This window comes from Siniperca chuatsi, linkage group LG9 (genome assembly GCF_020085105.1).
Source record: "Siniperca chuatsi isolate FFG_IHB_CAS linkage group LG9, ASM2008510v1, whole genome shotgun sequence".
In the NCBI taxonomy this organism is placed as follows: domain Eukaryota; kingdom Metazoa; phylum Chordata; class Actinopteri; order Centrarchiformes; family Sinipercidae; genus Siniperca; species Siniperca chuatsi.
The window spans coordinates 2,425,750-2,448,597 of NC_058050.1; the positions used below are offsets into that span (position 1 = coordinate 2,425,750).

The window sequence follows — 22,848 nt, forward strand, 5'->3', positions numbered from 1 at the left end:
GGACAATTAACTGAGTCAGGGAAATGTGGTTAGTTAAGTGTTCAAAAAATAATATATGATTTATTATGATTGCCTCAGTATGTGAGCTCATCATATTTGGCAAATTTTATCCAGCCAACAACTCTTAAATGAAAACAATAAAGCAGAAAAAGAATCTGAAGAAACTCTTTGGTTCAGGTCTAATTTTCACTCACCTATTTACAGGAGATGAAAGTGACTATGGAGAAAAGGGTCCACTACTACGGCCAGCCTTGCTCAGGTTCTCTTTTGGCTCCAGGAAATCAGGGTGGGTCCCGTTTTATGTACCAGCATGCTGATTTCTGACAGTGTATTTAAACTTTGAGAAAAATCAGAAACACAACTCAAAACACATTCATCAATTAGGCCCATCAAAAGATTTTCTGCAAACTCACTGTTAATGTTTTTAAAGTCAGCTGTGTCAACGTCTGAAAACATAAACAGTGATTTGGGGGGCTGGATTGGGTGCTACAAAAGATCAGGGTACCTTTTTTATAGTAAAATATTAACTTATGATGGAGAAAAAAAAGTAGCTTTGAGATTTATAATGAAGACAAAATATAATTTCTATGTTATTTGTATTTAACTTTTTTGTTGTTTGTAGGAGAACAACTTTACTACTATTAGATTTTTACCACTAGTGGGGCAACAAGACTAATTGTGTGTTCAGACAGAACACAAAGTGAATTTTAGAGGCGGCGCAATCGCATACAAAGTCAATGGAAAGACTCAATCAGACACAAGTTCGCCTGGGGCGGTGTAAATTGATGCAAAGACGTATCGCATGAAAATGTTTAAAAATTCCCGTTTATCTCCGAGCTTTATTAATCTGATTCATAAACGTACAGAGACGAGAGGAAAGGAAAACAGAAAGGAGTTTCTGGGGAGGTCTGAGTTTAGTCAGAGGCCGAGATGAACACAAGCACCCAAACAGACTCCCATAGATACTGTTTTTAGTCCGTTGCTAGCTAGTTTAGCTAACGTACAGTTGGTTCATTGGCTGTTTCAGCCGAATAAACAAAAAGGGTCCAGCAGTCACATTTGCGTCAATGATTCAAGGCAAAAATACACTTTGCTTCCTGTCTGAACACATCTTAAGAGTCTACAGCCATGTCACAATGACAATGCTAACATTTTGTGATAACATAGCATGTTGCTGTTAAGCTAATAATGTTTGCCATTGTTCCATATCTTAGTTTAGTATGCTAACATTTTATAATTAGCACAAAGTAAATGATAAATGTATCGTTATATATAAACTTATACATTTGACCTGATGGTGGCGCTATATGAAAACACAATCACAATAGTTATTAAGATTCATTCATTAAAATTTCATGACAGTCTAATAGTGGTTGAGATATTTCAGTCTGGACCAAAGTGGTGGACCGACCGACAGATATTGGTGCTAAGCGTGGCTAAAACTTGTGACCAGAGGAAAGGCCACGTTGTTACCTAAAGGGTTTATCCCAAGCCCCCAGGACGCGCGCAGGGCTTTGAAGCTAATTTGACATAGCGGCCAAACAGTTGAATTACAACTTCTGGATCCGTCACGTGATGCACACTGGCCCCAAAATACTTTTTTTCCATAGACTTACATTGTGAAATAAGCGGCTGTAAAATGGTGGATAAATTTTTTTGAGCGTCATAACCCCCGCAAAATGACCTGTTTCACCATCAGAATTTGATCCAATAACATTTGGAAAGTCTAGAAGAGCTGCACAATTAAATTATTTTATCCCCATTCAAGTTAGCGGAGGGTTAAGCCGGAAGTTAGCCAGCTTGGCCGTCGGAGTCTCTAGTGTGTTTGCTCTACGGGCCGCACGATGCGGAAGATCCGGGTAATTTTATACCGGGATGTCGAACTTTTTTGGCTTCACGCACCACTGAGCAGCTTTCATAGAAATGAACGGGGTCCCGCCTCCGACGCTGTATCCAGCTCTCTTTATACATCCATGGTTTATCCCCTGTACAGCAGCCATTTTAGATCAGGCTCAGCTCTACGGCGTCAGACTCAACTTTCATCAGTCTACCAACAGTCCAACATCATTCCAACATTAGAATATAATATTAATATACCTACAGCTATCATGTTAACATGATACTGTTTAGTATTTAATGTTTTAAGTGTTTAAATATGGACACATCAGTTGTAGGGCTGGGTTTAAAAAATAAATTTTTCCGAATCAAATCGATCTTCAGTTGAATTATCCGATATCGATTAATAAAATCTCAGATCGATCTTTTAATATATGCGTTTTCCCGTGGATGTGTGAAGCTTTAATCCCGTTAGGGCTTGTGTCCATGTAGCCTAGCGTTGAGAAGCGCTTGAGTGAAGAACTTGTGCGATGAGAAAAACGCTGTGCGTAGGTTTTGGCTCTGTGACAAGCAGATTGACATTAGCTAGGTAGCTTAAAAGAGAAGAAAAAAAAAAACACCCAGGTCAGAAAGTGGTGTTTTTCGATGTATGAGGCTGGGGTGTAGCCGGTTTCCCCGAGAAGCAGCGGGACCCCAGCCACCAGTGTTTATTGCTCCTCTCTGGCGCAAGTGCACCGAGTAAAGAGTTAAAAGAGTTTTTCTCCGGGATCAATAAAGTATATCTGATTCTGATTCTGATTCTGAGTTGGGCTCCGTGGATCAGAAGGCGCACCAAGGCTGCAATAATGAAATACTTGGGGAAACGTTACAGATTTGGCTGCTTTCACGTGTTGTGCTGCTAGCTTGACGAACTCTTTCTTTGAGCTAAAAACAGCACGTAGATGCGCCAAACGTAAGACGAAGAAAGTTCACAAGCAGCGCGTATAACCACGCGGTATTAAAGCGTGAATAATGTATCGCGGAGGTTTTGTGAGTCACGTGAAAATCTGCCATTCAGGTATACAGGTTCCCGGGCTCACCTGACTGAGTGAGCAGTCATCAAACAATCTATGTCTAATCTTTCTAACAATCTATCTTTTTCTCTTTTAACATGCACTTTGAGATTAATGCTATGTTAGCATCAACTGCGAACAGTTGAGGCTGAAATCAATTAGTTTGATGGGTGATATATGGGAAATTCTGACCTGTTGGTGAGGTAACTTTCTGATTTTTCTTGTTGCTGCAGGGTCCGTTGGTCTGGTACTAATGGCGTGTTGATCAGTGGTTGTTTGTGATGCAGATGATCTACTAAATCTTCTACTTCAAACCTCAAATGATCAAGTTCTGAGACCAGTTATCTTGTAATTTGATTTAATTTTATGTGAAACAGGAGGATTTGTATTTATATTATTAGATAGCAGTTTCAAGTCCTCCACAGTGTTTCTTTTAATCTGCTTTACTTACTAAATGGTTGGACAATTAACTGAGTCAGGAAAATGTGGTTAGTTAAGTGTTCAAAAAATAATATATGATTTATTATGATTGCCTCAGTATGTGAGCTCATCATATTTGGCAAATTTTATCCAGCCAACAACTCTTAAATGAAAACAATAAAGCAGAAAAAGAATCTGAAGAAACTCTTTGGTTCAGGTCTAATTTTCACTCACCTATTTACAGGAGATGAAAGTGACTATGGAGAAAAGGGTCCACTACTACGGCCAGCCTTGCTCAGGTTCTCTTTTGGCTCCAGGAAATCAGGGTGGGTCCCGTTTTATGTACCAGCATGCTGATTTCTGACACAGAAATAGAACAACTCAAAACACATTCATCAATTAGGCCCATCAAAAGATTTTCTGCAAACTCACTGTTAATGTTTTTAAAGTCAGCTGTGTCAACGTCTGAAAACATAAACAGTGATTTGGGGGGCTGGATTGGGTGCTACAAAAAGATCAGGGTACCTTTTTTATAGTAAAATATTAACTTATGATGTAAAAAAAAAAGAGATTTATAATGAAGACAAAATATAATTTCTATGTTATTTGCATTTAAGTTTTTTGTTGTTTGTTGGAGAACAACTTTACTACTATTAGATTTTTACCACTAGTGGGGCAACAAGACTAATTGTGTGTCCAGACAGAACACAAAGTGAATTTTAGAGGCGGCGCAATCGCATACAAAGTCAATGGAAAGACTGAATCAGACACAAGTTCGCCTGGGGCGGTGTAAATTGATGCAAAGACGTATCGCATGAAAATGTTTAAAAATTCCCGTTTATCTCGAGCTTTATTAATCTGATTCATAAGCGTACAGAGGCGAGAGGAAAGGAAAACAGAAAGGAGTTTCTGGGGAGGTCTGAGTTTAGTCAGAGGCCGAGATGAACACAAGCACCCAAACAGACTCCCATAGATACTGTTTTTAGTCCGTTGCTAGCTAGTTTAGCTAACGTACAGTTGGTTCATTGGCTGTTTCAGCCGAATAAACAAAAAGGGTCCAGCAGTCACATTTGCGTCAATGATTCAAGGCAAAAATACACTTTGCTTCCTGTCTGAACACATCTTAAGAGTCTACAGCCATGTCACAATGACAATGCTAACATTTTGTGATAACATAGCATGTTGCTGTTAAGCTAATAATGTTTGCCATTGTTCCATATCTTAGTTTAGTATGCTAACATTTTATAATTAGCACAAAGTAAATGATACATGTATCGTTATATATAAACTTATACATTTTGACCTGATGGTGGCGCTATATGAAAACACAATCACAATAGTTATTAAGATTCATTCATTAAAATTTCATGACAATCTAATAGTGGTTGAGATATTTCAGTCTGGACCAAAGTGGTGCACCGACCGACAGATATTGGTGCTAGCGTGGCTAAAACTTGTGACCAGAGGAAAGGCCACGTTGTTACCTAAAGGGTTTATCCCAAGCCACCAGGACGTGCGCAGGGCTTTGAAGCTAATTTGACATAGCGGCCAAACAGTTGAATTACAACTTCTGGATCCGTCACGTGATGCACACTGGCCCCAAAATACTTTTTTCCATAGACTTACATTGTGAAATAAGCAGCTGTAAAATGGTGGATACAGTTTTTTGGAGCGTCACAACCCCCGCAAAATGACCTGTTTCACCATCAGAATTTGATCCATTCGGTCCAATAACATTTGGAAAGTCTAGAAGAGCTGCACAATTAAATTATTTTATCCCCATTCAAGTTAGCGGAGGGTTAAGCCGGAAGTTAGCCAGCTTGGCCGTCGGAGTCTCTAGTGTGTTTGCTCTACGGGCCGCACGATGCGGAAGATCCGGGTAATTTTATACCGGGATGTCGAACTTTTTTGGCTTCACGCACCACTGAGCAGCTTTCATAGAAATGAGCGGGTCCGCCTCCGGACGCTGTATCCAGCTCTCTTTATACATCCATGGTTTATCCCCTGTACAGCAGCCATTTTAGATCAGGCTCAGCTCTACGGCGTCAGACTCAACTTTCATCAGTCTACCAACAGTCCAACATCATTCCAACATTAGAATATAATATTAATATACCTACAGCTATCATGTTAACATGATACTGTTTAGTATTTAATGTTTTAAGTGTTTAAATATGGACACATCAGTTGTAGGGCTGGGTTTAAAAAATAAATTTTTCCGAATCAAATCGATCTTCAGTTGAATTATCCGATATCGATTAATAAAATCTCAGATCGATCTTTTAATATATGCGTTTTCCCGTGGATGTGTGAAGCTTTAATCCCGTTAGGGCTTGTGTCCATGTAGCCTAGCGTTGAGAAGCGCTTGAGTGAAGAACTTGTGCGATGAGAAAAACGCTGTGCGTAGGTTTTGGCTCTGTGACAAGCAGATTGACATTAGCTAGGTAGCTTAAAGAGAAGAAAAAAAAAAACACCCAGGTCAGAAAGTGGTGTTTTTCGATGTATGAGGCTGGGGTGTAGCCGGTTTCCCCCCGAGAAGCAGCGGGACCCCAGCCACCAGTGTTTATTGCTCCTCTCTGGCCGCGAAGTGCACCGAGTAAAGAGTTAAAAGAGTTTCCCCTCCGGGATCAATAAAGTATATCTGATTCTGATTCTGATTCTGAGTTGGGCTCCGTGGATCAGAAGGCGCACCAAGGCTGCAATAATGAAATACTTGGGGAAACGTTACAGATTTGGCTGCTTTCACGTGTTGTGCTGCTAGCTTGGCGAACTCTTTCTTTGAGCTAAAAACAGCACGTAGATGCGCCAAAGCGTAAGACGAAGAAAGTTCACAAGCAGCGCGTATAACCCACGCTTGGTATTAAAGCGTGAATAATGTATCGCGGAGGTTTTGTGAGTCACGTGAAAATCTGCCATTCAGGTATACAGGTTCCCGGGCTCACCTGACTGAGTGAGCAGTCATCAAACAATCTATGTCTAATCTTTCTAACAATCTATCTTTTTCTCTTTTAACATGCACTTTGAGATTAATGCTATGTTAGCATCAACTGCGAACAGTTGAGGCTGAAATCAATTAGTTTGATGGGTGATATATGGGAAATTCTGACCTGTTGGTGAGGTAACTTTCTGATTTTTCTTGTTGCTGCAGGGTCCGTTGGTCTGGTACTAATGGCCGTGTTGATCAGTGGATTGTTTGTGATGCAGATGATCTACTAAATCTTCTACTTCAAACCTCAAATGATCAAGTTCTGAGACCAGTTATACCGGTCTATGTATTATGCTGCTATTCATGATAGGCTTAAGGGAAATTTCAACAGAAAATATTTCTGTGCTTTTTCTTGCTGTACTCTGCACTTTACTCATAGGAAGCTATTTATATATATCATTTTAGTAGCAATAGTAATATATATTCATATAGGAATAAGTTTTCTTCACTCCTCGCCAGTGCTGTGCCTTGCAGACAGTGTTGTTTACTAAATGAAATGTGCTTATTCACACTTTTATATTTAGTGTGAAGTGTGAAGCTAATATATTTATCAAATTGTTTACAGTGCGTGAACATATGTACAAATTGCAGGCATTTTCTACCGTGAAAGCTTAAATCATGCACATAAGTTTTTGTTTCTTATTGTTAATCCTTTGCATACAGTGACAAAAATGATTGTATGATTGTCTCCTGAAAGGCTTTACACTCTTTACACTGTGTGGTATTTAGGATAATAATAATGATATTAAAAGAACTGAACATATCATTTGCATGATATGTTCAGTTCTCTTGATATCATTTCACTCGTGCTTCTCTCAGGGCTGGATTTACTAAGAAACTTACAGACAGCAGTGATTTCTTAAGACTTCTTCAGGAAATCCAGACAATCACAAATTTTCAAGTATTATTAAGTGGTCACGTCCATCTACTGTCCCCTTATGGTACGATATTCCAGTTTATTTTAGGCAGTGACAAAATAATACTCTAATTGTCATACTGTAACTTACTGCCACCACTTACACCACGTTGATTTGGGGACAGTGAGTGGATTGTTCCCTACTCGTGCTGCCACTCAAAATAGAAACTTATTGATTCAAATACACTTACAGGTCAGTTTTAACAGTCTAATGTTAAAAGCCAAAACACATAGTAAATACAGCCCTCAGAGTTCACAGATCAAAGCTGCTGTCCAAAGATCAGGTAATACCACCTTGACCTCAGATCAACTTGAAATTAGCTAGCAATTTTAACAGTTTAGTTTAGTTTTTTTTTAGTGAAACCACTGTAGAGTTGCAAAGTGGGAGGAGCTATTCAGGGTGCTCCTGGTTCTAGAAGAAGTCCCATTCATTTTTCTTAATATTACAAAAGATTAACAACTGCCTTAGAAAATATCTGGTTCAAAGGCACAAGCCTATGGACACGTTCCCTGTGGAGTACAAGAAGACTGTACTGTGAAAAATGCTGGATTCAAACTTTTATGACAAATCAGCTTTGCAAATGTTGGAAGGAAAAGCATCCATCGTGTTTGTTAGATCTTAAGGATACGTGCTCATGTGTTTTGTTGAGTAACACTGAATGTAAATATAATATATAAATTTTATTTGTTTACAAATGAAATTCCACAGGGCACCTTTAAGTTCACTACAACTCCCAAGGTGCTCTTTGGCAAGACACAACCAATCAACAAGCTTAAGAATCCTGTTTCATGCACAACTAACGGCAGGTGAAAGCTTAAGACAGTTTAGAAAACAGATTTTGCAATATGTAAATACACCCATATGATCGCTTTATTATCCGAACGAGTCCCGTGTTTTTGAGGATATTGTTTAAAGAAAACACTTCCTGAACCAGCGGCCCCTCCCACTTTGCAACTCTTTTAGCGAAACCACTATAAGTTTAACAAACCCCAAATAAGTGTTTTTAAAATAATTTCTTGATTTTGAATTCGAATATATAGTACTGACTTTTAACTGGAATTTTTCATTAATGCAAACTCTGTTAGCAATACAGTTTTGACAACTATTTTTTGTCAAACAGCACATTCAGGGATAGAAAAAAAACAACATAAGGGATTTTAGTGTCATAGGACAGAAGGTAGCAATAAGAAAAGAGGAATTTTAATAGGACTGTAAGTGTTTTCATGAAGCTGATCGATATGCAACACTCACTCATTTATACTAAACCCCTTTGCGTTAGCTACTTTGCTAATTTGATGTTTGCAAGACAGTGATGTTAGGTGCAATGGTATCATGCTTAGCCAGCTAAAAAACTAAATGTAAAGCCAAAATGAACAAGATGATTGATCGATTCCAGTCAGTAAAAGCCACAAAATGTCTGCACATTCCTCTCTGTTGAGACGACCGACTCACAGTCAGTTTACAGCTCCAACATGGCTGCCGAAGGGAACAAGTAGCCCCCTACTTGTGTCCCAGTGTTGTGGGTCCATTTCTTAGATTCCGTCTCATCTTTTGTGATGGAATAAATGAAGGAAATAATAGAAAGCACTGCCAGCTTTATTTTTGCACTGTAAAATGTCCCGTTTATTGCATATCACGGTCACAGTTCTTTGAAGGGATTGTTATCACAACATTTTGCTTTGTTATGAGGTTATGTAAAAAAAATAATAATAACATACACAGGTATATTGTTATTAGATTTTTTTTTTAACTGTATCGGTCCAGTTGTAGTTGAAATGTACTTGAAGGAAGGTTAAAGAGTGTCGGAGCAGGAAAGAGCATCTGATCATAAGCAGCCTAGAGTCTGGAGGGCGCTGCACTGTGGTAGAACCAAATTAAGCACAATTTAATGCAGCTTTACTGCCAGTAAAATCACAATATCATGAGGGAAATCTGACGGGGCTGAGAGTCCCGAAAAGCCACACATTACGACATTATTCAAACTACGGACGAGATATATAAATAATAATCAAGTTTGTACCCAACTGACTTTACCTGAGCTGCTAATGGGTATCAAACTATTGATTATTACGTATATGTCTGCACCATTATTATCTAAAACACTGTATATATATATATATAAGCTATTTCTGTCTCTGAATTAAACAGTCTTTGAAGCTAAACATGCACTTTCACATTTTCTACTAACTACTACATTATTACTAGAGGTCTCTTTATTTTATCTCCTTTAAATCAGAATCTTAGTTTCTGGCTTTTAGCTGTCTTTGAAGAGCTGCTCCAAAGAAAACATTTCCAAATTAATGACATTTAAACAGAAGTTTGAAAAGACGAAAAAGTAAACTGAAATGCGCTGAAGTATTAAAAAGTATTATTGTTACATTTTGACTTTGTCATAGTGTTGAGCCCTAGTGTGACAAATCGATGAATATTATGCATTTTGAGAAATTTTAAATGGGTTTAGTTTAGTGTTCAGTTAGTCTTAGTCCCTGTATTAAATCTGTCATTCAAATCAATCGATTTGGATCATAGCCTGGGCTTTTAATTGAAGAATTTAAGCTCTAATGATGCTCTTTCCTGCTTCATGACCATCTTGGACCTTTTAAAACTGAACTAATAACTAAAATCGGGCATTAAGTATCCTGTGACCTTTACTGACAGGTACTCATCAGTGTTGTTTAGGCATTAAAGACTTTAGTGTCAACTGTGATGATCGTAATAATAATAATAATAATAATAATAATAATAATAATAATAATAATGCTCAAATAAAAAGCATTAAAAGGTACATTGACTGAATCAATAAAGGGACATTTTATCAAAACAAGCCAAGTAAGAACACAGGTCCACGGGGTTTCTATGCAAGTTTTGGAAAAATAATGGTGCTTTTGATGTGTTTGTTTTTTGGAGTGAGAACTGGAATTATTATTTTTTTCACTTGAAAACTGATTTTTTTTAAAAACCTGTATCCAGTTGATACATGCCATAAAAGTTCTCTAAGTCCAAAATCTGCTGCTAGCTAAATATTTGTCGATAAACAGCTGTTCGGCAACGTTTTAGTCACCTGTCTTTATATGAGCCCTACTAGTTGAAAAATGTGAAACACTGCTGTTTATACTAGCTATAATCAGTGACGTGTTATTTCATACAATAAGAACAAAAAATACGTGCAACTTGTCCAATTGTGTCGCTCCTCTTGTGTCTTCTGTTTGCAATAAATTGTTTTCTTTAAAGCCTGTCTGCACTCTGTCTCGTAATTTATTAAAACGATGAGATTGTTGTTTGGTGACAGTTTAGATTTTTAGTGAAAGCACTGCACGTGATCTAAAGGATAACGTAAACGTATTCAAATGTCTATTTGTGTCTGTTGATGGCATTTAAATGTAGTAGAGCCATTTTACTATGCAACTATTTTTCTTCACAAAGCCATGAAAACAGTTGTAAACTCCTTAAATCTTTGCAGAATTTTCATTTTGAGAGGTTTTTCAGAAATCTCCACTTAAAGCAAAATCATTTTCTGTTAACGACTGAGAAATTTTAAATATGTTAAGAATATATTTATTTATTTAAAAAGTTAGTTAAAATTCAAGATTGTAAAAAAGTATGTACACTCTCCCACATCATGTCATTTTGAGCTTAACTGTATCAGTGAGAAATATTTGGTCAATATTTCATATCTTCTGCGGCTCAAATCTCATTTTCACATTGCAGTTACATGTTTTGAACATTTATTACAAAATTCAAAACTGTAATTGTGACTTTTCAGCCAACAATAGCTGATAACAGATCTCAGTGGGACGTGCGGGAAAATTCAAATTCAGAAATTCATTCATGGGGTTCAGTTATAGACGTCTGAGGGGTTTTCAACTTTCAAACTAATAACATTATTTAAGAGGGTACTTTGACTGGAGTTTATTTTCTCAGATATTCAACAGTTATTTATATTTTCAATAGTTTACATTTTTAATAAGTCTGAAGGATAAAGTATCTTGTAAAATAATCAGATTACTGCTTTGCTGTGATAGCCTGATCACAATGAATTGTCTAGTTTTTCATTTCTAGGTGAAATGCTGAAACAATCTGAGATGTGGGCAGCGATTCAGAAGTCAGGAAGCAGGTTATTTCTGTGACTGATCTTTTCTGGAATATTATTTTTCAGAATTAAAAGCACAAGCTCTTTAAAACACTTACACATGTGGTGACTGACAAACAAGACTCAGATTAAAAAACATCAGACAGTTTATCTGAAGCATATTTCATAGCACAGTACATGTATTTGAGATACTTTACAAAATATTTACATGGCATTTTTATTTTTGTTTATTTAACCAGAGAAAACAAAAACTAAACCGAAGAAAGGATTCAGTGGGGAATCATTTTGTCTTTTTTATCAAATTACAACACATCAGATGCAATTGTTCCTGATCAAAACTGTAACAGTGTTCTGTTCTCTTTATGAAGAATAAAACCTCTAAAATGTTGAAGGTTCACTTGCAGCCGGCTCAGATGGAAAAGTCTTCTGGTTTCATTCCTGCACAGTTTCCCATTTCTTACCAAACCTGCCAAGCGGAGTGCCCCACGGTACTATACTTGGTCCACTGACATTTTCAACAACAGTCAATGAGGGATAGAATCATTCGCAGCTTTTAAACAAACTATTGTCATAAATTTAACACATATTTTGTCCCATTTGAACCCAGTTCTAACGTCAGCTGGAATTCAATGAGATGAACTTTGAAGTTGCCACCAGGTGAATCTCAGACCTTCTATAATCTCACAGCGGTCCTTCAGGTTCAGATCTTTGAACTCACGGGTCCTTTCACCAGACCCTGCTCTTTGCGCGTCACCGGCGCATGAATGCTGCAGTCCCGCGCCTCGCAAAATCCCGGCACACCCGCAATCCCGAGCATGCCGGGCTGACCGACCGGACCAGGGAAGCCACGGGGACCTCGGGGACCCTCCATGCCGTTTTTGGGTTCTGCCGGGTGACCTGGCAAACCTGCGGAGAGGAAATTATAAAACATATAAGCCTGTAGAATAACTAGTAGAAAGTCTGGTGCCTTATTTACAAGGTGGAAAACCTTGTCCTTCAAAATAAGAGACACCTTATTTTTTAATCTAGAAATAAATTTCACAACCTAATTTGATAAGTAAATAGCATCTTATTACAAACAAAGTTATGTTATTATTATGTATTTTCTTAAAAGGGCAAAGTTCTACAATTTGCAGAATATGTTAAGTGATGTAAAAATAAGATTAGGAAATTTAAGCTTTAGAGGAAAAAACTGATAAAAATACCAATGCCAAATATTTAAAATTTGATTTTCACCTACCAGCTAGCTACTATAAAGCACTAATACTGTAGCAGGATAGTTTTATTGGATTCTATAGACTTTGCTTATTGTTGTTTTGTTGTAGAAAAAATAAAACATCTCTAATCCTCAAAAAAAAGACCTCCAGTCCCTTCACCAATGTTCCCTGCCCCCCCAAAACACCACAGGAAACATAAAATGGGATTAAATAAAAACAAATCCTTCGAAAGTGGTTGTATTTTACATTTTTACTAAACTGTGATGAATCATCTTGATACAGAGCTTGTCTCCAGCAGCTTCTACAACCTTGGGGAGATGTGAAGTTAGGAATGATTGTGTGGAGATGAACAGTGTCGCACCTCTGAGGCCTTGTGGTCCGTCAGGTCCCGGCAGCCCTTTACCTGGATCACCTGCGAGGCCTTTAGGTCCCTTTTGACCTGTTGAGAAAAACACAAAGCTGCGACTCACAGGACACTCCGTTCAGAAAAGCTTTAAACATTTTTCTGTTGAAGCTGTAAATGAGCTCAGGAGCTGTCAGGGGGAAACGTCTGATCAATTATTTCCTCAGTCTTTTAAACCCTCAGTTTAGTTATTTATACCCTTAAAATCATAATAAAATAACTAAATAGCTCGTCTCCGGTCTGTTGTCGAGGGCGGCTACTCACGTTTACCGCAGGATGACAAAGATAACACAGCGCTGGGTTAAAAAAACGTCAGTATATTTACGTCTCAGTCCAACGTCAAAGTCAAACTAATAAGTCTGAGATCCACAGTGAGAATGTCTGAATGAGAATTACATCATTTGAAAACGTGAAACATTTAGAATCTCGAGGGCAAGAATTTTAAATTATGGGGATACAAATTCCATTATTCTGTAATTTGAGCAAATTAATTACTAAAGTGAAAAAATTAAAAAGTATAACGAGCACAAAAAAGAGGGAATGTTTTATTAAAAATGTCCTCCTGTCGTCCACAGTCCTACCGGATATTATTTGAAGGAATGTCACAAATATAATCGGATCTTCACGGAGGTTTACTGGATATATGAAAATGAAAACAGTATGAAAGTCTCACCTCTGTCACCCTGCGCTCCTTTCTGTCCCTCCAGTCCTCTGTCACCTTGAACACCTCTGGCTCCTTTGGCTCCCGCTTTTCCTGCTTTACCCTGATAGGTGGAGGCAGAGATGGTGTCCAATTACTCCTTCATTCAGGTAGAGCCGGGAATCACAGAGTAACTTATGATATGATTGTATCATGACATGATAACAATGGGATCAGGATTCTCATGCTTCTTCTCTGTGTTTTGTACTGCAAGATGATGATCGACAATTTGATCAAATCTGTGGAACGTGACGAGGAATGTGTTTTTTCAAGTATTTTTCAAAAAGCAGGATTTTATTTATTCACTGTATTAAAAGTGCAGTCCTTTTTAACATATTGTATGTTCATGTTTGCCACCACTAAAAGGTGAAACAGCTATAAGTTGACATTGTTCTTAATTTTCTCTTCAGTTTCTATGATTTAAGCGTCACTGAGCTTTCTTCTCACTGGAGGACCTGGTTTATATATAAACTGTGGTGGTCAGCATCTTCCTGCAGCAGGAAACAGCCACATTTTACACTTTAAAAACTGAAAATGATGATCTTTAATTATTTGTCCCACTTCAAAATGTAGTATTGAAAATTCAGGTGATTATAAAATCACTATGGAGAAGACCAATTTTGACACATTTCCCCTCGAGGTCTGGAGGTCTGAACTAAAACCCTCTCCAGCATCGCAGCTGTGAGGTGGGAGTGCTACCTACAGGTTTGCCCGGTGATCCCGATGGCCCTGGGGCTCCCGGGGGCCCGATGAGTGTCCGGTTGTTGATGGGGCAGCCCTGGGAGCACTTGGCCCGGATGGAGGCGGCGTACTGGGAGATCTGGGCCGTGACCACGCCTTTGCAGAGCTGCAGGACCTGCTCATCAGTTAGACCAGGACCCTGCAGGACAGAAACCACTGGGTTTATCTTCTCTACATCACTGCGACAAAACACCAACTTTAACAAGGCGTTTAATCCTCCACTGAGTCTTAATATCAGGTTTCAAAATGTTGGGAAAATATGCAAGTGTATGGAGACGTCTGATGAGTTTTACTTGCTTTCCTGGTTAGTAAAAGTGGAACCATTTTGCAATACGGTTATTTCCTTCCCAGCTGAGAAACTTTACTTCAATGAGTCATTTTAAACTCACCAAAATGCTTTATGAAAAAATAAAAGTATCATCTTGTACATAAGGACATCTTCTACAGTCTTTTTAAAAATTATTTTAAGATGTTTATTCTTCTTAAAATGATGTTAAAATGCACGTTTCGCTTGGTCTAAAGCTGTGTTACACATTGTCAAAAAGATCCTGAGATATATGACGGCTGAAAAAGACTGTAAATACTGACTTTACCCAATAACAGACTTAATCTGCATGAAGAAAAACTTCATTGCACTTTAACATGAAATGTTTACAGTGCTCGGCTGACAAACAGGAGCGAATAAAAGGAAATGAGATCATGAGGTCATAAAATACTCGAGGACAAGAGATGGTGAACAGGAGGGATTTCTTTAAAACCCTCTTTATACTTTAATATTTTAACACGGAGTCTTCAGATTAAGCAGGACAGCAAATTCACGGACATCTCTGTTACTTTTTAGTGAAAGTCGAGGAATCAAGATAGGCATTTTTTGGGGGGGGAGGTGGCCAAGGTCTCATTGTATAGTCATGATCTTGTCAAAAGAATCTAAGTCAATTTAAAAACTGCTGTGACTTTGAAAGCAGTTTTAACACACTGATGCCATGTGGCATACTGATCAAATATAAGTACTCTGAAGGCCATCCACTGGTTTTTAAGGTTTGCAGTTATGCAGACTGACTGTTACTCACAGAAGGACCTGGAACTCCTTTGGGTCCCGCTCGGCCTTTAACACCCAGGTCACCGGTCAGACCGCGGTCTCCTCTGGTACCCGGGAGGCCGGGCGGTCCCACAGGCCCGGGGACGCCGTTACGACCGACTGCACCTTTCGGTCCGCGCTGTCGGAAACAAGAAATGAAATGAAGGACGAAGAAGTAAAGAGTTTGACCATTTTCACCTGTAATTACTGTCTCTTTTACATGTTACACAACTGCTTAGTGCTTATACTGTATGCAGTCATGCTGTTTATTGTGTGCAGTGAGAGTTTAATCTACTCTGAGAGGCCGAGTGACAGTAAATATGATCGTTTAGAGACTTTCATGATCACACTGTGCTATTGTCTTACAACATTTTGTTGTCCAGATAGAATTATTCCAAACAATGTCCGATGTCATATATATTTCAGACCACAAGAAGGTGTTTTGAAGCAAAGTTTGAGAGTTTGAAATCGGTTAAATATGCTAAACTTTCAAAATTGTTTGAATATTTCTCAGAATGTTTGATGAAAGAAACCGTACAGCCATGTGGACACTCGATACTTTGGTGTACTTTAGTTCTGAGGCTGTTTTTCCTGGTTTGGGTCTGTTAGTTTCATTTTAAGAAATGCTCGAACATACAGCGATATTTTAAACAATAGTGTGTTTGTGTTTGTCTCTTTCCTGTTTCAACATGACAATGTCCCCCACGCACAAAGCAGCTCCATAAAGAAATGTTTTCCCAGTTTAGTGTGGAAGAACTTCACTGGCCTGCACAGAGCCCTAACCTCAACCGCATCCAACACCTTTGGGATGAACTGGAACTGGACTGAGAGCCAGACCTGATCACCAACATCAGTGCTGGACCTCACTGATGTTCTTGAAAGCCGTCCTAGAAGAGTGCAGGCTGTTATAGCAGCAGATTAATGCCCACGGCTTTGGAATGACATGTTTAACTATCACATGTGGCAGCTGATGTTCGAGTGTCCACATACTTTTGGCTATGGAGTGTAGTAAAAACACAACAGATTTTAACACAGAGGAATGTGAGAGCGTATTAGGACATGTGGTGTATTTTTGTTGAAAGTCTAAAAAATGACAATAAGCCTTAAAAACAAAAACCTATCTATAAATATTTTACACCTTTAATTTTCCTTTCTAAAAGCTATTTTGGACAGAAGTCAGGAACCTGAAGTTTATCATTTCATATCTCTAAACTACAAAGAAGTCTGTAAAAAAACTGAAAACTATTTGTAGCATTTGTTTGACCTGTCTGTGTTCTGTATTACAGATTATTTTGTAAAACCGGGCATCTGATGGAGCCTGTTTCGGAAACTCTTCGGCTGCATTAGACATTTGTGTATTTCTATGACGTCACGGTAAAAATTTAAATAAATAGAGAAACCACCTGTCCTTTGTCCCCACGGTCTCCCCTGACTCCCTGAAAGGGAAGAAGAAGGACAAACAAACTAATTAGTAAGTAAATCCCAGCAGATGTGGAGAGAGGAAGTGAAATACACCACGTGGAATGACAGTATCATCATCAGACGGTAAACAGATAAAATTACCTTTTGTCCTTTGGCACCTTTAATGCCCTTCTTCCCTGCTGCACCCTGCAGAAAAAAACCCAACAACAACATGTGACGAAAGAGGAAGTTGTGATATAGTAAACAATTAGCTTGTAAAACAGGAATGAAGAGACATAAAGAAGAAGTCAACAGACGAAGGGAAACTCCCGTCTGGGGTGTTTGTTGGCCGTTACACAAAGAACAATATAATTACATTGTAAACTGCAGGATTTTCATGAACAGCAGATACATGCTGCTGTTCAGTCAGGATCAAATCAAATATCTCATTTTCTGTCTTCTTAATGAGTTCATCTTACATATTTTTATTCACTTTTTGCATTCCTACTGATTCAAGCTTTTTATTTGTTGTTCCAAGCACTCGCTGTGTGGTAGCCAGCTCGTCGCAGCTGCGCAGGAAGTGACACGTTTTACGTTTATGGAAACAGAAGAAGAAGATGCGTGTCTGTCAGGCTGTTGTTTATGAAGTTAAACAGACAAAGAAAAGAGCGCCACCTACAGAAACGCTCTAAATCTCTGAATCTCTTTGAAATGCAGTGCTGACCAGCGGTGGAAGAAGTACTCAGATCTTTTACTTAAATAAAAATAGCAAAACTACAATGTAGAAATACTCTGATAATTCTTAGCATCAAAATATACTTAAAGTACCAAAAGTAAAAGTACTCATTATGCAGAATGGCCCATTTCAGAATAATATACAGTATATTATATTATTGGATTATAATTGTTGATGCATTAATGTGTACATCATTTTAATTACTTTATATACTGCAGGGTAACTTGTGAATTTACCTCTGGGGTTCAATAAAGTCTTAACTTAACCTATAATAATATATTAGCATTTTTTGTTGATTATATTTTGTATTATTGATATCAATCTGAAAAGTAACTAGTAACTTAAATTAGTAAATAAAAGTAGAGCAGTAAAAACTCCAATATTTGTCTCTGAACTGTAGTGGAGTAGAAGCCACACACCACAGCAACAAGTGCTGAGCTTCTCACCAGTCATCACTTTGGGTTTAAAACGTATTCTCTAAGAAGAGTAGGCTTTCCCTTTTTTATTCTTCCATGTGCAGATTATTCTGATACCTCACCTTCTCACCATCAGGTCCCGTCTCTCCTTTGGCCCCCTGGAAGAAAAACAAACAGTCCGTCACTCATAACATAACGTGAGCTAAACACACAGCCTAACGAGGAATCTACACTTTAAACTCGAGAAGTGTAAAAAGGCTGTTCACTATCACAGCGTTTTGCACTTTAACAATAATATGATTAAGTTCCTAACACACAAACATCAAACTGGCACAATTTGTTATAAAAAAGTCTGAGACGTTAACGCAAGCTGCGCAAATAAAGACATGAATAGTTTGAACTCACACGGACGTTTCTGTACGATAACTCCGAGTAATGTGGGCACATCATCACAGTCCTCACTTCATCACAGCTCACTTTCAGATTGATTATTTATTGACTCTGTACCACTGTATCTCTCAATGTCCCAACAGTATGTACCTGTATGTGTGATCGTAATATTCCACCACTGTGATGATGTATAATCTACTTTTTTTTTTCTGTTTTTCTTTAGATTTTATTTTGTGTGTTAAATCTCATGTATTAGGTTGCGTTACTTAAGTTCAGCCTATGTGTTAATAGCTGATCTGCGGGTTAAATGGTGGTGTTCGTCTTGGACTCTGAGTGTTGTGTGAACCCACAGTCTGGCCCTGCAGGCCCTTTGGTCCCGGTTTCCCTGGCACTCCGGCATCTCCTTGCTCTCCTACAGCTCCCTGTTGAACAAACAGACAAATACTCAGTCAGTGTGATTAATCCATGATAAAGAAATCAAGTTTACAATGTGGATATCTTTTTGGTTTTGCTGTGTTTGTTTGTTCTCTCCTTCCAACTTTCATTTTTCTCCTTTCATAGAGCCCTGAATTCTGAGGGATACACGACATTTTATTTCTTTTTTCTTTACCCAAAATAAATGTGCTACATGCCGCGTGTCTTGTATACGCTGAATATATACATGTAAAGCAAATTAAGAGACAAAAGAGCTGAAGTTCACTTAGATACAACTTAGTAAAGGTAGAGTTAACAAGAGGAAGTTAAACACCTTTACTGTTTAAAACCCTTCACTGGGCACTTCACCTTCGAATCTCCAAAATTCGAGGAAGAGCATTGTTTTTCGTTTGATGGTCAGTCTGGGGTTTTTCTAACTGGTTTTGGTTTGGTTCTGTGTTTGTCAGCACAAAAGACTTTTGTGAAGTTACTGTAACTAACTGCAGCTGTAAGTTTTGACTTGTCCGCGATGAGATATGACATGTCGGTCGAATCTGTTCGCTGTATGAATCTTTCACGCAGCGGCAGGTTTGTTTTTAAGTGTGCAATAGATTCTCATCATGTTATTTATTGATGGATGGACAACATTTTCTCTATAAATATAAAAACATGTTTACAGATATTTCGTTTTAACTGAAAAACTCCTCTCCAGATGTTCCAGACGTGACGCGGTCACACAGTGGGACTTGTTGTGGTCTGAGCCAACGCTGTGCTCTTTGTTTTTTCTTTCTTTTAGGGACATTCCCCTTCTTGTCCCTCGTGTTAATGTCACTGAGGTTTGTCTGACCACATTAATGTCAAAACAACTAGCTAACCTCCTGACAGCCGAACTCTGGGAAATGTCTCTTGATGATGTGATACTTTGAGGTTATCAGAAATTACTTTCAATTTTAGATTCATAACCACAAGTAACTTCTTCAGAGATAAATCTGTAAAAAAAAAAAACAACCCAAAAAACTCCCATGTTATTTTATATTTTACTTCCAATACTGGATTTAGTTTCATCAGGAATTTCCTCGACTTGTGATTGGCTGATCTGTGTCACAGCATCAGGTTTGATTGCTCATGTCTGAGGCACAGTGTTGTATATTGAATAAAAAAGAAAATGAGTCACAGCCTTTATTTGCATATTATGAGTAAAATCAACTGACCCCAAATCCTGAGGTGGCAATAAAAGACGAGATGACTAACTTTCACTTTAGAAATGTGTTCATTTCTTTGTGCTTTTTTCTGAATCTAGCTTTATTTCTTTGGGTGTTTTATTGACTTATTTGTCTATTTTATTAATAAATGTATGTATTTCTTAATGTATTTGACTATTCAGTCTATGAGTTCATTCATTTGTTTCCTAGTGAGTCCGGTTTGCTCTTCCACAGTGACCAAGTATGATCTTAACCCTTGTGTTCTGTTGAAATTGTCTTTTCTATCTCATTTTCTATCTACCCACGTACCCCGCTGCTGTATGTGTAAAAATAATAACTAACAAGTTTTCCTTTAATACATACTTTCTTCTTGTTCTTCAGACCTTATTAAAACCCTTTCACATTTGATGAAGGTGATGTTACTTATGTTTGGGGTGCAGCTTCCTGTTACACCTCTTAGGAACAAACTGTTCCAATAACATAGATCCTAATAGACTCATTTTGGATTTGGGAGGGTAGTGCTACATAAACACATCTGTCAACACCACTCGCAGATGTAGAGCAGATGGAAATCCATTGAATTTGACCAAAGAGACCCCAAACAGAAGATCAGGGTTCATGTCTTCACCTTGTTTAAAGTTTCCTGTTTTCTGTTGTTTTAAAAAAGTGCAACATAAATAAAATCCAGAGGGACCTTTTCGATGCTTGAGTACATGTCTGCTGTTTCAGGACTCGTTATTTTAGCGACATACTTCAGCCGTATGGTGTGCATGACATCAGAGTTTAAATAAGTCGAATGAGTCGAATAAGTATAAACTCCTTTCTCCGAGAACATCACATATAATCACAGCAAAGCGCTTTTCCTCTTCGAGAGAAAGCAGATGGATCTCTGATTTTCCCTCCTTCACTTTCACTTCCCTTTGTTTTAGGTCAGTGGGAAGAATACTGACATATGCTAAAAACAAATGCCAGAACTTTCCTGAACTTGCTGACCTGCGCATTAAAAGGGAACCCCAGAGATTTAGTATTACAATTGCATAGAGACAGATTAAAAACAGAATGATCAAAACTGAAGCAGCGGAGGCCGAAATATCTGGACTTTTAATCCCTAGTATGGGTCAAACTCCAAAATATGCTTGTAACACAGACTTTGTTAACATTTGTATTCTCCAGGCCAAGATTACTCAGGTGATGTCGCTTGAGTCAATTTCTCAGACTTGACAAAGCTCCGTTAGAGAACAGAAGACATCATACATCTGTTTTCACAGGAGAGTGCTCCTCAATTGACTTTTACATGTAAAATCTGCAGAGTGCCCCTTTAATGAGCAAATCCTCGCGAAGTCTAGAGTGCCAGAGAGCAGCCATTCCCAACAGGCTCCCTGTTTCCGGTCGCATATGTCTAGAATTTGATTGATAGATGAGGACAGATGATTGATGCTTCTCAGATTGTTTCATTTGAATAGTTTTTAGAGGCCTGAAGAGGTAAAACTATTCAGCATTTAACAATAAAGAAGGTGCAGCAGAAATATGTTTTGTTTTTCTTATTTTCTATCTTGTCAATCATCTCGCGATCTCTCAGATTTATCTTACAGCCCCTGGGGGAGGTCTCGATCCCGTGGCCGGTCACCTCTGCCCTACAGAGCGGCAGAAATCAAGTCTGAACGGGGGCTGATGTGGACTTGACTCGGTCTCCCAAAGAAAATAGGACTGACGATGGACCTACATCAGAGAAGTATGTCTGATAATTGAACTGAGGCTGTTATCCAGAATAACTTACAGGAGGAAGCTGGTTAAGATGTTCAATGTCTTGCTCAAGGGCACTTAGACGGGATGTGGGGATCGAACCTGTTAAACTCTCCTCACAGGACAGCTTCTATAACCACTCGCCAACCTGCTGCCCACTTTCACTCACACACTTTCTGTCTTTCCCAGATGCACTCAGCAGCTGGTGTCCTGCTCTTTGACTCCTCGCAGTGACGCCTGTGACTTTAGAGTTACAAGGCGGTTTATCTAACCGCCGGATCACCGTGCCGCTCACTCACCGCAGCGCCCGCTCTGCCTCGAGGTCCTCTCACACCACGATCCCCCTTACTGCCCTGCAAAGGTACACCAGACGTTATGACACTGAGAAGAAGTTCGGCAGTTTGTTTTATCCAACAGGCTTATTTCACAGCACACATTTTGACTTGTCATAGAAGAAGAAACACAGGTGTTACTAAAAACATTAACAATAGAGCCAGCACGCCAAAACTAAATGGAATTCAGCCATCGTTCATTTTATTATTTACTACTGTGACATGTCAAAATGACTTCTGTGAAAAAGGGTGATATAATGTAATTTAATCAAGTATGTTTCTCTCATGGTCAAACTCAAATGTGAGAAGAAATGTGACAGAAAACAACAGTTGTGAGTGTTACGACTGACATGATGCCAGGGTGTGTTGCTGTTTAGACCGAAATATCAAATGACTCATTTCCTTTGTCATTTTGCAAGACTCACTGCACAACAGTGAAGTGGGTGAGGTGTCACAGTAAGACCGAGCTTTAAAAAATCCAACCCAATAGCATTGTTAAATCATCCGGTTATCTTTAAAAATGAACTTTAATATGCAAGTTGACAGTGGGGGGAAAATCCCTCCGAAAGCTGTGGCTAAGCAGATTTTACTACACGACACACACAATTAACTAAACTAAATAAACTGAACAAAAACTAAACGTAAACGGGACCTCGTGGTGTATTCAAGCTGGGAGCATCTGCAGCTGCCACAGATTTTTTGCAAATCTCTGCAATCATTAATAAAGGTATTACTGTAATTTCGATTAGGATTAATAAAGTACTCTATCTATAT

At 38.5% G+C, this 22,848-nt stretch overlaps 1 protein-coding gene across 1 annotated transcript in view; it reads right to left on the reverse strand.

Moving 5' to 3' along the window:
- Window positions 1–11,429: 11,429 nt before the first annotated feature.
- The window catches only part of zgc:113232 (uncharacterized protein LOC541546 homolog), a 30,500-nt gene continuing 19,081 nt past the window's right edge, over window positions 11,430–22,848 (reverse strand). The window contains exons 17-26 of the mRNA XM_044206990.1: window positions 22,042–22,095; window positions 18,734–18,805; window positions 18,116–18,151; window positions 17,004–17,048; window positions 16,844–16,876; window positions 15,433–15,579; window positions 14,325–14,501; window positions 13,595–13,685; window positions 12,880–12,957; window positions 11,430–12,207 (exon numbers count right to left, since the gene is read on the reverse strand). Coding sequence (XP_044062925.1) covers window positions 12,002–12,207; window positions 12,880–12,957; window positions 13,595–13,685; window positions 14,325–14,501; window positions 15,433–15,579; window positions 16,844–16,876; window positions 17,004–17,048; window positions 18,116–18,151; window positions 18,734–18,805; window positions 22,042–22,095 — 939 coding nt within the window. The 3' untranslated portion in view covers window positions 11,430–12,001. The remainder of the gene's footprint in view (window positions 12,208–12,879; window positions 12,958–13,594; window positions 13,686–14,324; window positions 14,502–15,432; window positions 15,580–16,843; window positions 16,877–17,003; window positions 17,049–18,115; window positions 18,152–18,733; window positions 18,806–22,041; window positions 22,096–22,848) is intronic.